The 21661-nt window shown below is 38.9% G+C and overlaps 1 protein-coding gene across 1 annotated transcript in view; it reads right to left on the reverse strand.

Moving 5' to 3' along the window:
• The window catches only part of NDUFS4 (NADH:ubiquinone oxidoreductase subunit S4), a 48931-nt gene extending 30266 nt beyond the window's left edge, over positions 1-18665 (reverse strand). Inside the window, exon 1 of the mRNA XM_065662865.1 lies at positions 18530-18665. Within this exon, the coding sequence (XP_065518937.1) occupies positions 18530-18615 (86 nt within the window). The 5' untranslated portion in view covers positions 18616-18665. The remainder of the gene's footprint in view (positions 1-18529) is intronic.
• Positions 18666-21661: the final 2996 nt, after the last annotated feature.

The raw sequence follows: 21661 nt of genomic DNA on the forward strand, positions 1-21661 counted from the left end.
ATCACCTCTTTCGACCTGCTGGTCATGCTCCTTTTGATGCAGCTCAGGATACGGTTGGCTTTCTGGGCTGCGAGCACACACTGAAGCCGGCCCATGTTCATTTTCTCACTGACCAGCACCCTCAAGTCCTTCTCCGCAGGGCTGCTCTGAATCTCTTCTCTGCTCAATCTGTAGCTGTGCCTCTTGCAATATACATGCAACTTGGAACAAAATTTAGCACAATTCAGTTTTAATTTGGTTGTTTGGGTGGGGGGTTTTGCACTCATCAGCTTTGAAAAGTGTAAAACCCACTCCCTTTCAAAATGATTTCTCTTCATAGGGTAACCTATATTTGCAGGGAAAAAAAAAAAGAAAAAAAGAAAAACATTCTATACCATTATAGTTAATACGGAAGAACAAGGTAAAATTCTAGCAGATTAAGGGTGAGCAGAATCTCTCCCTGAGATGCCTCTACAATGCATACAAAGGGAGCTGATTTTTCCTTTTTTTTTTTTTTTTTCACAAGATGTCTCTGTCAACTGGGATAAATTGCAAGGTATCACACCTCACAGCTTTCATGATGTTTTAGCTCTTCTACTACAAAAGCAGGCAGGTGGTTTAATAAACCCAGCGTTTGCTCCTATTAATCATTTTTGAAAGACATTTATCTTGACTACATCATTCTGGAAAAAAAACAACTGTTACTGGAATTTCCAATGTCTACATTTCTTAGATGTCCAGCCTTCTGTCCATCCCTGGTTGCAATGAATTGGCGAGAACATATTATCCTTAAGAATTTCCTATTTGAAAAGTGGCTGAAAACTGGACTAGACTAGGAATGTGAACCTTAAATCCATGGAGGCCTTTTTAGGTAAAAACACATAAACCACAAGTTTTGCTTTAGAGATGACAGGCTCTTGGTATTTACGTTTGTTCCATCTCTCACAGATAAGTAACCTGGAGCTTAGAAACACCAGCAACTCTGAAACACCATGTGATCTGAAATACTACTATTTAGAAGTTAATAGAAAGTGTTACTTCATTCCCAGAGTGCTTGTTTAATTTTCAACAGGTTTCACTGCAGGTTTGTCCCTAATGTCAGGCACTTAACTGAGGAGATAACCAGGAAACACACCTCCTTCACAGGCCCGCGATGACATCTATCATTTCATTACCGTTTCCCCTTAAAAACTGTACAAACTTTACAACATTCACTTTACTTTCAAAGTACATGAATATGCTATCTAAATCACTGAAGTGACCATTCAGTTTAAACCTTTTATTCTGTCCCCAACAGTAAAGTAATTCTCACAAAATTCCCAATACATACATGCCTCTGCCCATATCCACCTTGACCTTTACACAGCTTTTGTGACAGAAAAACCTCCAGAAGTATAAAACATACACTCTCTGGTTCCATCTCAAAAGATTCTTTCCCTTTCTTCTACTACTGACTTCCAGAAAGGTAATCTGTTTTCTTGCTTTCTCTTTGTAAGCAACAGAGTCCACATTATTCTGTTTTGCCGCTTTTTGATTGCTTTTGCGTTGTTTTTTCTGCCTGCTAAAACATCTTGCGAGGATACCTTAAGAGCAGGAAATTCAATTTCTTACCCTGTTCCAGGACTAATCAAACTGATTTAAAATTACTGTACACAGAATACTTTAATAGTAACTAGACCAGCAATACAATTCTTAAGTTCAGAAACTATACAGAAATTTTTAAATGTAACAGCTAGCAACAATAAACCCTACTATCTTCTAGGGTCATTACTGACCCATTCAAAACACAGATCCAGCAAACTTCCTTCACAGTTACTATCTAATAAATAAAGTGTGGCGAGACTCCAAACTGGCCACAGCTCTGTAGTGGATCTGCCCATTTTTCTTACAGTGAGCTCCCTCGTGATGAGCAAACAAGCTTCTAAGTGTAAAAGCCTTTTAAAACAAAAACCCTTCAAAATTATGTAGACAAAAGTAAAATCAAGGTTTAAAAAGTCACCCTTTATGTCCTCTATGATCTTGCAGATGCTTTTCCACATTAATGTAAGGGCTAACACAATCTGCCGGTTCTTGGATTATAATCAACCCTTCACAAGGTCTTCTAGTCCACCAAAAGTCTTTCTTTCACTGAGGCACAGCTGTATGGCTGGTGAAGATGCCACACTTACCCTACAGGCACACAAACAGCAAAATTCTCCTCTTGTTTAAGTCTGGTTTTCTGGACCTCTTTCTTCAGATACGTCTGGAATATACTCCTCCTCCCCAAGCATATTCCCGTTCTCAAACCCCTCAGTCATTCCCTTAATGAAAGATTCCTTCTTTGTTCTCTACATGTTAGCCTGTCACACAAATATAGGGGTGTCTTTGTGATTCCACAAATACGGATAACTTGCACGAACGTACAGCAGCTCCTCTGGCTACAAAGATCACCGCTCAGACTATAATTTGGTTTACAATTACAGAAGGGGTATTTTCTCCCCAGTTGGTACCATTGCGTTGGGCATTTAAATCCCTTAAACTTGATCTCTGTGATTCTGTATCATAATTTTCCTCTATTATCATTTAACAATTCCTATCATTTATTATGATTTCATTATACTAATTTCTGTGGTTCACTTAAAAGGTAACTTTGTATAATACAATTTTGTCTTTGCTATAAATATGACTGATTATAGTCCATCTTCAGGATGAACTCTGCTTTAGTATCTGCTTTATACCCTTTGATGAGCTTTCTTGGTTTCAGTGTTAGGAATTTTAAAAAGGTGAAGGTTCCTTTTTATTCCACAGTACAGAGCTGTTCAGAGACATTATAGACCTGAACACTGCATCTACAACAGGTTCTGGCTACAATCTGTTATTTTAGAGTCTCACAGTAAGTCTAAATGTCTTTTACACTGTGTAGAGTGGCAGAAGCAGAAATTTGGCAAAGACTACATTACATGGTCTTACAGTCTTATTAAATACTTACAAAAAACTCTTACATTAGCTCAGTAATACAGAAGAAATTACTGATGACTACTAGTGAAAATGTGAATTTGTAGAGTTGAAAAATTTCTACAGCTATCGCATATCCCGGAAAAACAAATGCTGTGATCATGTAATCACATTTCTTCCAAGGGAAACATGTACTCCCCTTCCAACATCATCTGCTATTCCAGGAAAGTTACAAATGGGTTCCACATCTCTGCTACACAAATTAAGGGGTCCACTGAGAAGCCATTCTCCAGTCTTCACTACAATATTGACACTCTCGACTTTATCCCAGTGTACAATAGGACATTGCAAAGCTCCTTGTAGCAGGATACATACTTACGTCTCCTCTTCCCTTCTTACATTAACGGCCCCACCTCTGCTGACATCATTAACCACTTCTATTAGGGAAACCAAACAGTGAAAAAAATTACAATGAAGTCTTTTCTGGTATCAGGGTGAATAATATTAAGGCATCAAACTTGAACATTTATATCTTGGTAGTTTCGGATATCAGTATTTAATCTCTTAAAATTCAGAGTATTTTAACTTCTTGAATATCTGCTAAATAACCTATGTTTAACTGCTATACACTTTTTAACTGCATGAACAGAAAAATAAATGGAAGTCTTACAAAAGAGAATGCCTGCCACAGAGCCTCTGGAAATGTCACGAAGAATCCCCCATAAGCCCAATGGAAGATGAGAAGCAGCCATATTTACAAGGCGTGAATTTGCCTTTCACAAAGAGCAAGGCTGTAATTGCGATCTTACACAACACCCAGAAGCAAAAACTTGTATTTACCTGATCTAATTCCATAGCTGAAATTTAATTAATTGCACACAAAAAAAGGCTCCTTAACCTCCTTATGCAACATATCTGACTGTTTGATCTATTAGCACCCCCTTTTGGTCAACTGTTGGAGATATGTTGAAGAAAACCAGATATCACAGCCCAGGTAATCAGATCACAGTATAGAGATGAACCCAAGTCTCATGTACCTCATGAAAAATTGAGGCAGTCATTAAGAAGTTATGTCTTAATGGTGTTTTAAGTATTCTGATACTGAATCACCAGGGCACCAGTAGGTGTGAATATATATGTAAATATATATGTAGAAGCCATGATGAACCATTCAGTACATTGAACAGATAATCATTCTTAGAAAACCAACCTCTTTTAACATTATGGCATTTATCAGATATAAAGTTCATAGCATACAGCCACCATAAAGACATTAAATTCTGAACTAAAAGCACGTGAAAACACTGCCAGCTCAGAACTTCCACAGTATCTAACCTAGTCTCACGCTGCAATTAAGCAGACAAGAAACAAATCAGTATTATGTTCTCACATAAAATACAGACATTAATGACTGCCTGTTATATGATGTCAAATACAGAACAGATCACAGCATTCAGCTCCAATATAATGCATTTTTATAAAGACAGCTTGTAAAGTTGAATGTGTTAACGATTAACTTAAATAGAGTGGTATAATACTACCTTGGTATTAGATTCACTATTGTATTTAAAGTTATAAAGACTTAACAGAATCAATGGTATTTTATTTTTACCAGGATACATTTACTACTATAATGCCAAACATTGCCTGTGGAGACCATGTAGTTCTCTTCTGTAGTATGAATTGCACAAGTAACTTTTGGGTTTGGAGGAAAAGCAACTTCCCCATTCTCAGATAATAACGGCACATCATGATTTTTCTTTTCGCTACAAAATGATCTTAAATTATGGACACAGTAAATTGTGTTTCTGAATGGATGTAAGGAATACCAATTAATCTAAACTGTTGAAATTTCTGTATTAAGCAGCAAAAACCAAACAAAATTGAAACAGAAATACAGAAACACTGCTTCTACCTGCCAAAAATATACAGGACAATACCCAGGACAATATACAAAAAAATTGTTGTGTTCTTTTTTTTAGGTGTGTTTGGAAAACAGGGCAGGAACTGATTGTGCTTTTCTGCTAGGCAAATCCGTGGTATGAAAAGAAGCAATGGTCATACAAATGTACTGAATAACTACGAAAATAATTTTAAGCATTTGACTCAAGGCTTGTAACTGAGTGCACATCTTCAAAGCTAGATGCTAATTTATCTGAAATTTAGAAATAGAATCATCGAATAGTTAGGGTTGGAAAGAACCTCAAGATCATCTAGTTCCAACCCCCTGCCATGGGCAGGGACACCTCACACTAAACCATGTCACCCAAGACTCTGTCCTACTTGGCCTTGAACACTGACAGGGATGGAGCATTCACAACCTCTTTGGGCAACCCATTCCAGTGCCTCACCACCCTCACAGTAAAGAACTTCTTCCTTATATCTAACCTGAACTTCCCTATTTAAGTTTGAATCCATTAGCCCTTGTATTATCACTACAGTCCCTAATGAAGAGTCCCTCTCCAGCGTCCTTGTAGCCCCCCTTCAGATACTGGAAGGCTGCTATGAAGTCTCCACGCAGCCTTCTCTTCTCCAGGCTGAACAGCCCCAACTTTCTCAGCCTGTCTTCATACAGGAGGTGCTCCAGGCCCTTATCAACCTTGTGGCCCTCCTCTGGACTTGCTCCAACAGCTCCATTAAGTGGGTATGTGCATGGCACAAGCATATACACAATGAAAACAGCTTGAGCTGAGCAACAGTTCAGGCAAAAATTCACAGAGCTAGCTTGGATTCAAAGCAGCACGTAGGCAAGCGAGGACTGCACATCTCGAAACAGTTCTCTATATGTCCCAGGCTCATACCTGGCTGTTCCTCCACATGCTTGGGCATAAACTCAGCCATTATTTGCAACTAAACTTCTGAGAAAAAGTCCTTTTTCAGTGCTTCTAGACCCCCATATGCAGGAGTGAAAAAAGTATTATCAGTCGTCTCTCCCAGATTACAGCAAACACACTAGAAACACTTCTGAGAGGGGCTTAACCGGTTAGGAATAAAATTACTCAAAATTATTTAAGTATTTTTGTAGGAGAAATCATAAAACTCATTGTGAAAGGAGATCCGGTATACTACTTTTACAGCAATAGAATACATGACTTATAAGCTGCCCAACTGCTGACATGTGACAGGAACTCTGAACTACCGCCTGTACAGATGCTGATCAGCAATTTTACTTCATGCTACTCTCCAAACCAGAAGACCTAGTCTTAAGAAATTATCCACAGACCACAATATGTGAACAGCAGGTTCTCTGTGAACCAGTGGAAAACTCCTGTAGGCAAATCAGACAAAAGGCAAATAATACCAGAAATGCTGTGTAGCCCATGTCAGCTATCAACTGAATTTTACATTATCTAGTTAGAAAGCCCAATAAAGTTTTAAAAGAAGAGGCAAAAGTTATGTAGGCAGTAAGGACAAAATACACAGGTGACATATTTGCTCTGTTTGTGCTTTCTAAATGTCAAACTTCTCCCCACACATACACATTCAGGCATTCATACAACTAGACAATAACTAAAAACTATGCTCTCTTTATAGTAAGAACAACGAAAGTCAAAGGGTTTAATTCCAAAACTGTGAGGAATGAAACTAATGTTCTACAACCCACCTCTGTCTTAGGGAAGTTTATGCATTTTGAATAAGAGCCTTTGAATAATGTAAAATTTAACAAAAAGATTAGTAAAGATTCCTCTGTGTTTGCAGACTGGTTTATGGCATAGTACAGTCCTGTATTTCACTCCTATCCTTCCCTCTTAATTTAGTCTATTTGACTGCACTTACAGGCTTAAGTAATACTTATTCTAATAATCTAAGGTAATAGGAAGGTCTGTAAACCACGGCATATAAACAAAGGTACTTCTTTCTTATTTAATGCACTCAAAAACACTGAACTGTAAACTACTAGAGTGCAAAAGACCCTTTTGAAGTGTTACTAGAAAACTGTATCTTGGTTTATAATGGTTCACAGAATTCAGGGAAGCCGTTTGTCTACTAAGCCTCATTTGTGGTGCAGCTATGAAAAAAATTTATTTAAGAGCCATCTATTGATTTTTGTTTGTAGTATTTCATAAAAGCCACTTAAGAGACAGCCAAATGCCTCACAAATGGCATGTGAAGCAGGTCACCTTTCAGAACTGTATGCTCTCAGCAGTTTTTATAGATGAGAATGGGAAAATCTAGCTAGTATTATTGTGTATGATTTTATTTCATCCTTCCTTTGTCAACTTTGCCTTATCTCAGCCTCCTTCCTCTTTAATTTCCTTCCTGACATCAAACTTTTGTCCTCAACACCTCTTTGAACTCTTGCTATCGCAGTTATCAGGTACCTTAGCTACTCTCCATTATTATCACACACATTAATCACACCACAGCCCATTTCTTACTTCTTCTGCATGTGCACATCATTTCTTTCCTGACATATTTCCAACTTACTTTTAACACACCTGAGTTGAACAACTGCAGTGATATTTCAGTAAATCTTTGCTTACTGAGTTAATCGAGTTACATGCAAAGAAGATACGCCAATGTTGCCATCTTACGTGCAACAATATAATTTGAGTTTTCAAGTCAGACCATGCTCCACTATTAACAGTCTGAAGACAAACCCTGTCAGACCATGCAGTAGGACCTAAGGGTACCAACAGGTCTTAATGGCTGTGACTAGCCTCACCCAGAGTACTCACTGAACAGCCCTGGAGCTCTAGTTAAGCTCATCTCTGGGTCTTCAACCACTGCCTGAGCAACATCATTATAAATGCACCTGCCCCCAGCGCTGCCTCTGGCTCCTGTGTCTGAACCTGGCTAAATCCCTCACCCAAGCTGCAACATGACTCCAGTCCTGTTCAGATCCTGTTCCTGTTGCCTACATGGACTTCAGACACGGTGTGCTGATTGTTCCTGAACCTGTCTCCAGTTCCTTTTGCTCCTGGACTCCCCAGACGGACCCTGGAGCTTACTCGTGACTTTGCTATGTCTGGGATTGTTGACGGACCTTATCACCAGAAACCAGCCTTCCTCGTGTATAGATGCTGTGCCTTAAGTAAGGGCACTGTCTCTGTCGGGATCACCCTCAGCTCCCAGGTTCCAGCACCCACCTTCAAGAGCAGCAGCCCTTGCTGCTCCCTGACACTTCACTAGTCATTAATTCCTATAAAATTAATTTTTTCCCAGTGTATGCAGTATATCAACACTTGTTTTCAGCCTCACTACTTTGCAACCAAAGCACAGGAGTTACTTTTATGTAGCCTTTCTATAATGACAAATTTTAAATCTTACCTCTTTTAAAAAGATACTAACTACACAGGTGTTTTGTTGTGGATATCAGTGTGATTAATTAGCTTCTACAATACTCATCTGTCTTTAGCTTAAAAGAAATGGTTACTGCAATGTAAGCAACCTATGCAAGTGTCTCCACCAGAAGTTGAAAAAAAATTATCACATCAAAACTTATATTCAAGTGCAAGTAACAATTACATGGCACTAGTTAAGAGAAAAAGAAAAAAGTTCTTTCTTCTACAGAATACTCTATCAGCCTCTGCAGTCTTGTAACAATTCTTTACACTGATGAAAGATTTATTATTGAGTGTTACAAGAGTAATATAACTCCCAAGCTACTTAAATGAAGTCTACTTTAGAAGAAAGCTTGAGTGCCCCGTTGTTCTTAATTTTCTTTCCATTTACCAGTATTAACATAAACACATCTTACAAACATTTTTTGAGAACTCACCTTTGAGAAGAAAAATAACCTTGTCAGCTACCCCATTTTGTGTGTTTGCTTGTACTCTTACTTACACACTGACTCCTCCACTAGTATTATTCTTTCCTTTTGCTAGTCTCTTTTTATACTCTTACAGTCCAAGCAGCTATTAGCTCTCTGACAGGAGAACACTAGCCTTGCTATTGCCCACTCTTTTCTCAAGTGGAATAAACCCTTAAGACAAAACTTGCGCTTCAAATTCATAGAATCATAGCATGATGTGGGTTGGAAAGAACCTTAAGATCATCTAGTTCCAACCCCCCTGACATAGGCAGGGACACCTCACACTAAACCATGTCACTCAAGGCTCTGTCCTACTTGGCCTTGAACACTGACAGGGAGGGCGCATTCTCAACTTCCTTGGGCAAACCATTCCAGTGCCTCACCACCCTCTCAGTAAAGAAATTCTTCCTTGCATCTAACCTGAACTTCTCCTGTTTGAGACCATTACCCCTTGTCCTATCACTACAGCCCCTGATGAAGAGTCCCTCTCTGGCAGCCAAAATAATAATTAATTAATAATTAATACAATGCAATAAATGCTAACCTTATTCTTCAATTCCAGTTCAGACAACAGCATCCAATTATTTGTCTCTTTCTCTGGTAGGCACAATCAACACTGACATATGACAAAACATCACTGCTGCAGAATTTCCCTTCAGATAACTCGAATAACACAGCAAATACAAATACTCCTTGCAAACAGGACAGAATAGTCAAAGCTACCGCATGAAGAGCTCTGTATTTTTTCCTTCACTTAAAATACAGTGGTTCTACTGAAAATGGTAAGCCATTTGTTTATTCTTATGTCTTTGAATAGCCACAAAATACTCCTCTGGTTTTATAATTAAAGATGGTACTTCTCAACATTACTGACATCAGTTATAACATCCATTAAAATCTCTACTCAAACTACTGACATATATAAAATAGATGAAAAATTAAACAGTTTACCCTCTGCCACAAAATTCTTGTTTAGACTTTAATACACATGGTATCACTCACATTTAGTAGAAAATTACTTTGTTAGACTGACAGCAAATGATGACATCATAAGTATTTAAATATAATATGTGCATGAAACAAAGGTCTTCAAATATTTTATAAAATTTATATAAAATACATCAAATCTGATTTTTTTAAAAAATAATGAAGAGAAACAGTTCATGAAATCTTCCACATTAACACTCCAAGAATAAGCAGCTGCAAGAATTGTTTGCCCACACACATTCTCTAGCTGCCTACAGTCTGTCCAGTTGAATCAGAAGTTAATTTACTCCTTCAATATCAGTCACAGGTCAAAGGAAGATTAACTCAAACAGAAATTACTGCAGCTAGAAAGTGGCTTTTTCAACAAAATGGTACCTAAACATACTGTTATACTGCCAGGAGGGAACAACTGTACTTTAAACTCAGAAATATGCCATTTGTTTCTTAGGAAATATGGAAATATGATTAGAAAGACAGAAACATTAACTGTTCAACCTGCTCATTTAACAATATCTTTTATCAAGAAACAATAAAAACCAGTTTGGAGGTATCCTTTGTAACACATTCAAAATCCAATTCTCACACAAAAACTTTAAAAGCTTATAAAAATCCACTGTATTGTCATGAGAACGAAAACATGTACATGGATAAAATATGTAACACAATAAACTCTTAGGGATTATACAAATTTACTGAAACTGTTAGTATAAGATTTTTTTAAACCTGGGTTTTTTTTCTGAACTATCTGTGAGTAGTTTCAAGCTTTGCTGCTAACTATGCAAGCCTCTCAGCATTTCAGTCTCTTACAGCACACAATTTCATCTATGACAGACAATTTGGCCAACAGCAGACAAATCAATAGTTGCCTGGCAAAATGGGATTATCTTTAATTTCTAGTTTTTCTCAACATAACAGAATTTCAGGTCCTATGGCAACAACAACAAAAAAAAAACTAAAAAAAAAAAAAAAAAAAAAAAAAAGAAAATAGACATGGCTTACTCTCAAAGAACCAACACTGCCAAATTTAGGACAGGTTATTTTCCTGCATCAGAAAGAATCACATACAGCATAGGAGCTAGGAACAAGACTGTATGTCAATCCCAGACAGAAATAGTTCCTTTTTATGTCCAGAAATTTACCTTATCTAACTTCTGCCTAACACTGTTTTCAAGCACGCTAGAAGTTCATAAGTTCCTTAAAACAAATAAACAAAAATTTGAAATAAACAGAAGGTTGGGGATGATGAGACATTTTTACCATACTATGTAGGTAATTTGTCATAGAATAAGTTATACCAAGACATCAGCAAAAATAACAAAATTGAGAATGCAGACGAAAGTTAAAAATATGAACCATATTAACTGTAATTAGTGTTTTCATCCTCACTATTCATCACCATGTGCTTAACAGGCATTTATTTTGTTCCAAAAATCAGATACTAATTCTGCTTCTGTCTAGTTGTGATTGAAAGACCAAAGCAGCATGCTACTGAGGTGGTATCAAATTCTCAAGCTATTTCGGGTTTTGGAATTTAACTTTTGCTGCACCTCACTGGCACATTTTGATAGTGCCTGTTTTTGTGAAGAACAGCTTTGAAAGTTACAGTTCTATCAGTCAGAAATACAACCCAACCCAACCTTCTTCTGGGCTTTTCCAATCATACATAACTATTGCATCAAGTTGAGCTGTATAATGGAATACCAAGGTTACTTGAGTCATAATGCTTAAACCTACATTAAGGCAACATTAAGGTCATTTTTGGAAGAAAAAAAGTAGTATTTTTCCACTATGAGTTAAACCCGCTGAACAGTGTATATTAAACCACCACCACTGAAGTAAATTCTATTATTTTGTTGACATAGATTTGAAATTCTACCTATTGACAGGTAGCATTCGAATTCGCCATGTATCCATATGGCATTTTATAATCTAACAATTCCTTTAGTTATTTGACATAAAAAAAGTGTGCTTGAAGTCATTGTAATAAGTTCTACAAATATATTCCTTTCAAACTTCAAGATACCAAATATTCGGCATTAGGAAATACCAACATGAAAGCCTTGGGAAAAAAAAAAAAAGTTTGGGGTTTTGTTTTGAAAACAAAGTGTCATTTTCAAAGCCAGTGTCAGAACCTATTTTAAACTGTTTAGTCCCTGAAGGAAAATACTATGTCCTTCTGTTTTAGGATACCAGTGGCAACAAACTTCACCTCTACCTTTCAAGGCTTTTTTGTTTGGGTTGTTTAGCATTTGGGTTTTTTTTTTTGTTTGGTAGGGTTTGGAGTTTTTATTCAAATCACCACTGCTCTTCAAATCTTCAAAGTGGAGAGAAGATTATTAGGTTCTCAGATCAGTAAATTTAAGGGGAAAGTTATTCTGGCACGTAACAATACTTGTTTTAAAGATATGCCAAATTTAGGTAAGTGACCTGCAGTTCTGAGCCCATGACGACTAGCTGTCACAGAGCTGGTAAGAAGAGCTTTCAACTCTGCTCTAGTGCAGAAACAAGCACATCCCTTACTTACTAGTTATCTTTCGATACAAACATACTTTAAATATCTGTCTGCTTGTCTCTATTAAACCTTCTCTTGCTGAAAAAACAAGACAAGATTTAATTCCTCCCCCTTCAAGTTTCTAATTCCAAAAGTGAAGGAGAACCACATGTAATTAAAGTAACTTGCTCCATGTTATATGTCAAACAATGAACACCAATTTAGGAAGCCTCCTCAGGAACATTTTGCTGCCATAACACCTGTGCAACTTACTTCTCCCTCATTACACTAGGAAAACAGCCATTTCCAGAATAACACATCTCTCCCTTGCCCCTGTTCTAAAACTTTGCCTCTACTAACCTCTTTTGCCGTTCTTCTTCTCTTACTTTCACATCTTTCTATCTATTGTCTTCCTCGGCTAGACCAATACTGAAAGTGACAGAATTCACCATGTGATTCACCAGAGCCACTCTGACCTCGTAATAAAGGTGCACACCCATGAACAACACACCAGTCAGAATAAAGGAGAGAAGCAAGTAGAATGGATTAGCAACTTTGAGATCATACACAGAGTACTAGCAAAAGGACTCAAATCACCCTACTCACCAGAAACCTCCTCTCCCTCAAACCATATGAAGCTTTTGGGAAAAGAGGCCCTTCCTTCTCAAGAGTCAGACACCAGATAGTCATCAAAGCACATGCGATTACAAAAAATAAACACCAGTGATGCTTTCAGTCACAATGAATGTGCAAGATTTGGCTACTAGACCCTCTCTTACCCACACAATTATTATTTGAACAGTGTGGACTGAGTCAAAGGGAGTAGTTTATGCTTAGATGTATGGAACATCTACTTTTCCCAAAATACTGGGTTAGGCTATCTGTAAGATCAGACAAATACTCACTGCTGCCTGGAGTCTTGTTTTTAAAATTAAGTTCATTAACTGTACAAGTTGCAGTGCTTTTAATCTTTTTCTCCCCTCACTATGTCCATTTGTCTCTCCACATCTTTCACCTTGGGTCTGCTCCAAACCTCCACATCACCACAATGTTGAGACCAAAAATCTCCCTGGAGTTTCATTCTGCATTTCAGTTTAGAGTTGGACTGCTGTGTTGCAAGAGTCTGATGCACAGTACTTCCTCTGATACACATAAAAAACAAAACTGATATTCAAGATAAAATTGTAAAATTTAAGTTCAATATACATTTTATAAGGTCCTTTTTCCTCTATAAATAACTAAAATAATTATTTGTATAAACACCACTTATACAGCAAAGGGCAAGCCCTCAAAAAACTTCTTCCCCTGGTCTTACCTTCAAATTTTATTTTGAGTACTGTCTACAGATGCAGGTAGCCACTGGAATTAATTTTGTCAAAATTAAATGCTGCAGAACTGTTTTTTCTTATTAATGAAAACCAAAGCTTACGAAGTATCTGAACCTGACAACATCACACATACATTATCCCACACAGTGTTTGACAGTAAGTATCAGACATGCATTACGGCTAGATGAAATAATAAGTAATACAACTGCTGCAACATGCTACTTGTTCAAAACCTGAGAAAACTGGCTAGCACTTAATAGAGCTTTTATTAACTAGATGAAGCCAGAGCTTTGCACATCTTTGTGTAGCTCTCCAGTCTGCCCAGATCTAGATCTGGAAAGTCTACTAAACTCCGTTTTAATATATGCCTTAGTATGAACATGCACTAAAAAAGCCAACATTATTTTGAAGAAAAAGGGGAAAACCAAAACAAAACTAAACAAACAAAATCCAAATACATAACACAAGCTAGTTCAACAACAAAAAACTCCCCCCCAAAAAACCCCAAAATAAACCCCCACAAACTCCCACAAGAGTCAACCCCCCCCCCAAAAAAAACCCAAACCCCAACTTTTTTTGAAAGTTAATAAACACTGTCTTTATTATTCATGAAAGCGCAAGACAGAAAATAAAACATGTTTCTTCTATGTAAGTCCTAGGTTTCCCACAAAAATAGCTTTCCCCTTTTTCTACTGAGGACCCTTGCATAATAGCTGAAGAATAAGATCTAAATGGTATCCCATTGGAATGAGGAATGGTCTCCTCATTCTCTTGAGCATTTAGCATGAACTGAGTAACAGGCTTTCTACTAGACAAAAGTATTTGCTTTCATAACCTCAGGTACCCATTTATGAACTAGCAAAACATTTGCTATCATGCTCAGAGTCTTTACAACAGAATTACAAGAAGAAGGTAATATATTTTGAAGAACCAGAATCTATCACTGAAAAGTGAAAGAACAGTCCCTCAGCACAAAATGTAGGGACTGTTTGGCCAGGTATCACACCTGCACACATAAAATACTTTGCTTCTGCAACAGAAGTTAGTATCTTTGTGTCCTGACTGCAATAGCTTGTGAATTAAAGGGACTCCGGAATAATAAACAGTTTTGGAGCAGACAGCTGAACCCAGTTAAGCAGAAATTAGTATGAAGTTTTCTTTTCCCAGCTCACCCTTATTTTCTAATGCAAGGAGACACTGCAATCTTTCCCAACAAAGACATTTAAAAAATCCCTCTTCTGCTTTCCTCCAATTCAAAAGAAATGTAATTATATTACTTAAATCATACCACTTCATCAAATTTTGGCTGCAGATAACTCAGATGTAAAACCTGAAGTAATTTGGTAAGACAGACAAACAAGGTACAACTTTCCTCCTGAAGAGGTCAAACTCAGAAGAGCATGTTCCACATAATTTCAAGCTCCTGAAACCCAGACATATTTTACAGTGTGAAAGCTTCAAAACTGTTATCCAAGCCAAGGAGGCACTTCTACTTTCTGTATCAGCTCTAGCCATCTGCTGATGATCTATTAGGCTCACCACCAGACAGAGTAATGATGGAATCAGTAACTACTGCTTCAGTGATTTAAACTAGGCACATAAAACTTCATAAAGTTATGAGGAATGTTGCTGCATGCTCTCCTAACTTCAGACCAAACAATCCCTTGTTGTGTTACCAGTAACCAGTTCAGAATAATCAAACAGCTTGGGGTTGTATATTTTGAAGTGCTTAAACATGTACTGATAATCCCAATCTTTGCATTGGGGGATGTCATAATATTGGTTAAGTGCCAAACATAAATCATGGAAATCAGAGTAGAACCTTTCTTGTGACTATTGGAAAATGATCTTTGGAATTGTTTTCAAAATTAGAGGGCAGCCATATTATTCTGCAATTAAAATTCTGAAATATGTAGAACTATCAGAATTTTCACACGCAAGTACCTGCAAAAAAACACTGCAAATAAGACTACTGCTTGAAGGTTTAAACTTTAATCCTACAGTGTTCAACCAATAAACTACACTACTCCTGTAATGAAATTCTGCAAATAATATGAAACTGTAATTTAACAAGTTGTATCAAACTTAACCAAAACTTACTACAAAACTCAGTAAACAAAAAAATAGTGCTGAAGTGATGAAAGAATCAGAAATAAACTAGGTTGGAAAAGACCTTTAAGATCACCAAGTTCAACCTTTGCCCCAGGACTGCCAAGTCCACCACTAAACCATGTCACTAAGGGCATCAACTACACATTTTCTGAACATTTACAGGGACAGTGGTTCCACCACTTCTCTGAGCAGCCTGTTATAATGCCTGACCACCCTTTCGGTGAAGAAATTTTTCATAATATCCAATATAAACCTCCCCGGCACTGCTTGAGGCTGTTACCTCTTGTCCTATCACTTATTACAGTATTAGCTTTTACTGTTAGTAATTCTAACACCTATGTTTACTTTAAGACATACATCTAGGAAACTGATATTCTTTCTACAGATTGAAAAATACACCAATTACTCCAATAATAAATTAGACAAAGACTTTAAATACATTCTGAATTTGATGTAACAAAGAAGCTATCTGTACCAACTGTATCTGTCAAAATACTTTTCTGAAAGAAAACCAGTACTGCAGGACCTGCATACCCAATTGCAAGACATCTTGCAAGCCACTAGATTCTCAAACAAATAGGTTTTTCGATAGCAGCTCATCATTATAACTGGAAAATAAGCTTAAGTGGTTTGTATTATAAGACCATTCACAATTCCATGAGGTAGGGAAGCTCCTTTATCCCTTTTTAGAAAATGAGATGTGAGATACTAAAGCTAAAAATGGGACTTGCATACTGCCAAGCTTTGAGGAATGTACCTGTGTACTGAAATTTATTATATTGGTAAAATGGTAAAACAAATTTCTGGTAAAACAGAAATGGTATATAAGGAAGGTATCCACAAAGGAAAACAAACCAAACTGCTGCTTTCAAGAAGCAATAGAAAGTACAGAAGCAAAAGACACACCTTCTCCCATGCACCTCTATCTACATTTATTATGTCACTGTAAGCTGCACAAAGATAGCTTGAATTTTAAATTTAGAACCCTGGATCTTTTTTTGTCACTACATACCTTGAGTCTCCCTTCCAAGCAGGGAGGCCACGGGGCCTGCTTAACAATATTTCTCATATAAAACCAAAACTGAGAATGGGGAAAATGTAACTTTCACTGTGCCTACTTCACCAAGGAAGTAATGAATTACTTTACAGAAACTATGCAATGAATGCCAGCCTTAACCATTCCTTCATGTTGCCAAAACTATCTTACCCTGAAACATCTCCTCCTTGTTCCAATGAAAATTTTATTCTCATTCTTCCAACGATTTTGATGATGTGTAAAACTTTAAATAAGAAAAACTCCTAGTGCTCTTCCCTGCCTCTTCTCCAGGAAACCTGAAGAATTATGATCAGGCTACTCTCCTATGGGATTTGAAGCGTAAGTTCCAGATCCCTTCAGGTAAAGATCTTCAACCTCCCTCTTAGTGAAAATATTAAGAGACACTAATTCTTCTGTCTCTCCCTGTGGCAGGGAAGGAATCTAAGCCACTATTTAAAAAAAGAAATTTCTTGGAAAAAATGCCAACTTACAGAGTCCCTACCTCACATATCCATGCTGTTCACTCCCACCTCTGCTACATCCTGCTATTTGTTCTGGAATAACTGCTTAAAAGGTAGAGTTTTTAAAACAAATAAATTTATTTTTAACCTGAATCAGTTGACTTATCCGATTTACGACACGACACAGGCAACAGTTGTGTCAACACTAGAGAGGACTAAAAGAAGTGCAGAAACAAGCAATCAAACAGAATCATGGTTTGGTTTGGAAAGGACCATAAAGATCATCTAGTACCAATACTCCTTCCACAGGCAGCGACACCTTCCACATGAACAGTAAGTTTCTTCATTAGCACAGAGGAATTTCTAAATCATATTGCCAAATTCCAAAGCACTTTTATGGCACAGGATTAACCTTCAGCAGTGCCAAGCAGGTGCCAATTTTAAAAGGGAAGAAGCAGCAGTAACCCAATGTGACAGTCAGAGCATAAAAAGTGAGAAAAATAGTATGGCCATAGTCCTTCTTTTTATTATGTGTATATACAGCTTTCTCTGTGTGTTTACATATGTGCATATATGTATGTATGTGGGTATGTATGTATAAAGACTCCACAAAGTTTTAAAAGTTATTTGACCTAACTTATATGTTTATACGCAAAGATATACGTAGAATGGAAAAACAAACCTTCCAAATAGTAGCTAATGGCACTAAACCGTATTTTGAATCCTGACTAGAGGGGAGCCCTACAAAAACTTAAGTCCTGTGACATGCACAGAAGTAAACACATGCACATATCTTCAGCTGGAGGCTGGGTCACATATTGGACTTTCAATACAGGTGTCTGCATTAAAGACACAAACAGCAAAGTGGCACCAAAAAAAATAAAGTGATTCCCAGCATTATTTTGAGGAAACAGCGAGAGCTGCTATGTACCCCCTGAGAAAAAAAAAAAAAAAATAAGAAGAACTGATCTTGGGGAGGGGACAGGAAAAACTACAGGATACAGAACACTGCAATGGGGTGAAAATTCCTGGGAAACCCGTGCTGGAGATGGTTGCAGCCATCGTCCTCCCCGGTTCCGTGCAGCGAAGTAAACGCTGCCCACTACGCCGGGCACGGAAAGGCTCCTCTGCCGCTTCGACCAGCTCTCGACCTCCAGGAAGGACACGGGGCGGGCGCTCACAGCGAGGAAGGCAGCAAAAACAGACGCAGACGAGCACGCTTAGCCCGGGAGGAAGGCCCCAGCCCGGCGCCCGCAGGCCACCTGGGCGACCCCGCTCGCGGCGGGAGCCCTACGCGGCCCTCCCGGCCCAGCGCCCGAGGCGGCCGCGGCGAAGCCTTAGGCCCGGGTCGGCCTCCTCGGGAGCGCAGCCGCTCGCCTCGGGCCGCCGCCAGCGGGCCCCTAGAGGCAGCAGTGCTGCCGGCGGAGTGCCCGCGGTACCCGTTACCTGGCCGGCGACAGGCGGGGAGCGGCGACCCCGTTCCTCACGACAAAGTGCCTCAGCGCTGCTGACATTGAGAGAGCCGCCGCCATGATGCTCGCCGCAGCCGCTAGGAGACGGCAGCGTCGCAGGGCCAAACCTCCTCCGCCCAGACAGGAAACGCGAAGAGGAGGGCGGAAAGGGTGGGGGGGGGGGGGGGGACAGGTTGTACGGGGAAGAGAGTTGGGGAGGGGGCGAAGCGAGAGGCTGGAGGGTTGCTGATAGTCCCCAACTGGCACTGTGGAAAGTCAGGTCTCATGCCGGAGCCTTGTGGAGGAACCAGGCATGTGTTCAGAAACATTTTGTGGCAGCTTCGGGCAGGACGCCATCTTCTCGGTGCAGGAGATGAGCCCCGAGAAACGGCACAGGCCTTCGGGGCTGCCTCCACCTGGCAGGGTGGCTGGGCTGGCCGGTGGGTGTCTCTCCCTGTTGGACTGGCAAGGCAGGGAGGGCTTGGTGGTTTCCAAGCCTCGGTGTCCCTAGTGCCTGGAGCCCCTCCAGCTTGGGCACAACATTTATAATGTTGGTATTTTTGGCCCCATTTAAATTTCACAGACACAATGGTGTGCCCCAGTCAAAGACATCAATTCTGTGATACATCTCTCACCTGTTTTTTAGCATACTACTTAGTTGCACTATCTAAAGTGGATCCATGTTCTTGGTTCACTAGTAAGATAATCAAGTCTAACATACTGTGGTACTTTCAGGAGGTCTGTTTTGTTTTTAAACCAATTCCAACTTTATTTGAGCAAGGAAGACTGGCAACAGCCCTGTTCTCTCAGAGGAAATTGAACAACAGTACCTGGAACACAATAGTTCTATACACTGAATACACTATATAGTGCCGTGGAAGCACTATAGATCTGTGTTCATGGTGAAAGAAGGCTCATTACTATTATAAATTAAGAGTTAAATACGATGATCAGTGGCAAAAGTTACAATGACATAGTTTCCAAAAATGTGTGGTACAAAAGCACAGTGTTATAGTAGAATCTGTAATACTGTGAAAGACTGAAAAGTTTTTGGTTCTGGGTGGGGGAAGAAAAGAAAAAGAGACAGCATTCTTAAGACTATTCTGATTATATTAAAAATCTGTTGATGTTTTGTAAAAAGCTTAACTAAAGTTTCAGCTTCAATTTTGCTGAAAAATTGAGAAAATGCTTAGAAGTTCGTAAGCAGAAAAGTGATGAAATTCCTATTGGTGATGTGGGGTTTGGCTGTTTCTGCGTTGCTCCAGATGCCAGCCAAGAACACTTGAGTGTGACTGCACAGTTTGAAAGGGTCAGACACAAAAATTCTACACAAGCAAGTAAATTCATCATTTTCCTGCCCCAAATAAAGAAAGGTGGAAGAAGAATAATTCTAATGAAAAGTTAAACTTTGAATGAATGTCTTCTGGGGTTATCAAATAAACAGAGCACTAATTTCCAAGGGAACAAACAAACAACACCCTTGTATTATATAATCCTAATTAGCCGTCAAACCTAGAGCAATTATTTCATAGTCTTTGAATTAAGCAAAGGTTGCAAAATACTTTCTGTTGTAAATCATTGTAGTAGAACTTTCCACTCTCAAATACTTAATCTTCTATGCTTTCTTTCTGTCAAATATTTCTGAATTGTCTGGAAATGAAAATGAATACTATTGCTCAAAACAACAACAATGCTGCAGAAAAAAAAAATGGCATAAAAATTTTCTGGGCAGCATAATACAGAGATACAGTAAGGACAGAGATTTAGAAATTTGGTGGGTTTAGGAGTATTTGAACTTACTTTTTCAATCATCAGTGAATATGTTCAAAGTTAGATGTAGTAAGGCAGACAGCAGGAGTAATTTTATAGCAAATATGAATTGAAACAGCTTATATCGGGAGGTCATATCCTTCGTTAAATGCAGGTGGGGAATACGCCAAACTTCTGAACTTGCCAGTTTTTCTTTGGGGATTTTGAGAGAAAGACGAAACACTGTTTCCCAAAGTTGTTTTGTTTCAGGCCTTTTTTCAAAATATATCAGTTATCAGCCTAATAATGCACCAAACATGCAGGTAGACATAATGAGAATATCTGCATCTCAGGAAATTAATGAACTTTTCTCTCTTTTCCAAAATCTTTTTCCAGTGCATGTGTGCTGGTACGTTAGAGGAGGCATTCACACCAAGTCAGATTTACTTCAGCTAATCTAAACTCATCCCTTTTGTAGTGCTCCAGCTAGGAAAAATGTTCTATAAATTCTGGAAGCAGAAAAAGATTTTACAGCTGTTCAAAGGCACCAGTGGTTTGGTGAGGCCACTTGCCCTTGAGGCCTCCATTGTAAACTGAGGCAATTTTTTTGAGTCTGTCAACTTTGCATCAGCTGGCAGGTCGTCATAGCTCAGCCAAAGACTTTTGGGGTAGGTCCAGCTTTGTGTCTGGTGTTTTCTTTCCCTGTTAGAGATGGAGTCGGTGGTTTGGGCAGCACGTGAAAGCTCCTGTTTCACACAGCCCAGTTCTTTGAGCTGCTCTCTCTGCTACCTCTTCTTTGGGTGGGGGAAAGACAGAGGTAGGTAGCACATGGCAGCTGGAATTTGAAGCTGCCACCTTATTAACTGAATCTGTCAAAGGAGGGTGCCAAATTCAGGAAGTGCCTTTGGCAGCTCCAGAGACATGACCTGTGCTAGATCGCAGGAACTGATGGCCTTGAGCATTTGCACAAGTGAACGTACTGCTAAATACTACCACAGTCCCTGGAATCGTTTTGGCCCTGGCCAATTAGCACCATCCCATACAGTGTCTGAGCACAGTCTGGGAACTAGAGTGGGCCTGGGCTTCTTCCTAATAATCCGTGTGGGTGAGGCCATTCTGGGTTTTTGATTGGTTTTTTGGAGCAGGGGAGAAGAGGAGAAAGCTCCATGGGTGTGAGCTGTGCCACGTAAGCTGAGCTGCATCAGGGGCACGAAAGGGTCCTTGGACTGTTTATTTACTAATATAAATGTAACCATAGCATTTGTTGCTGAAGTATTGTTGTATAGTAGTCACAAACACATGAGAGACTATTTCAAGACAAGTAACCATAGCTCTCTAGAGACAGCATGTGTGGCAATTCTAAGTACACAGTTTACCA

The sequence above is a fragment of the Lathamus discolor genome, chromosome Z (genome assembly GCF_037157495.1).
Source record: "Lathamus discolor isolate bLatDis1 chromosome Z, bLatDis1.hap1, whole genome shotgun sequence".
Classification (NCBI taxonomy): domain Eukaryota; kingdom Metazoa; phylum Chordata; class Aves; order Psittaciformes; family Psittacidae; genus Lathamus; species Lathamus discolor.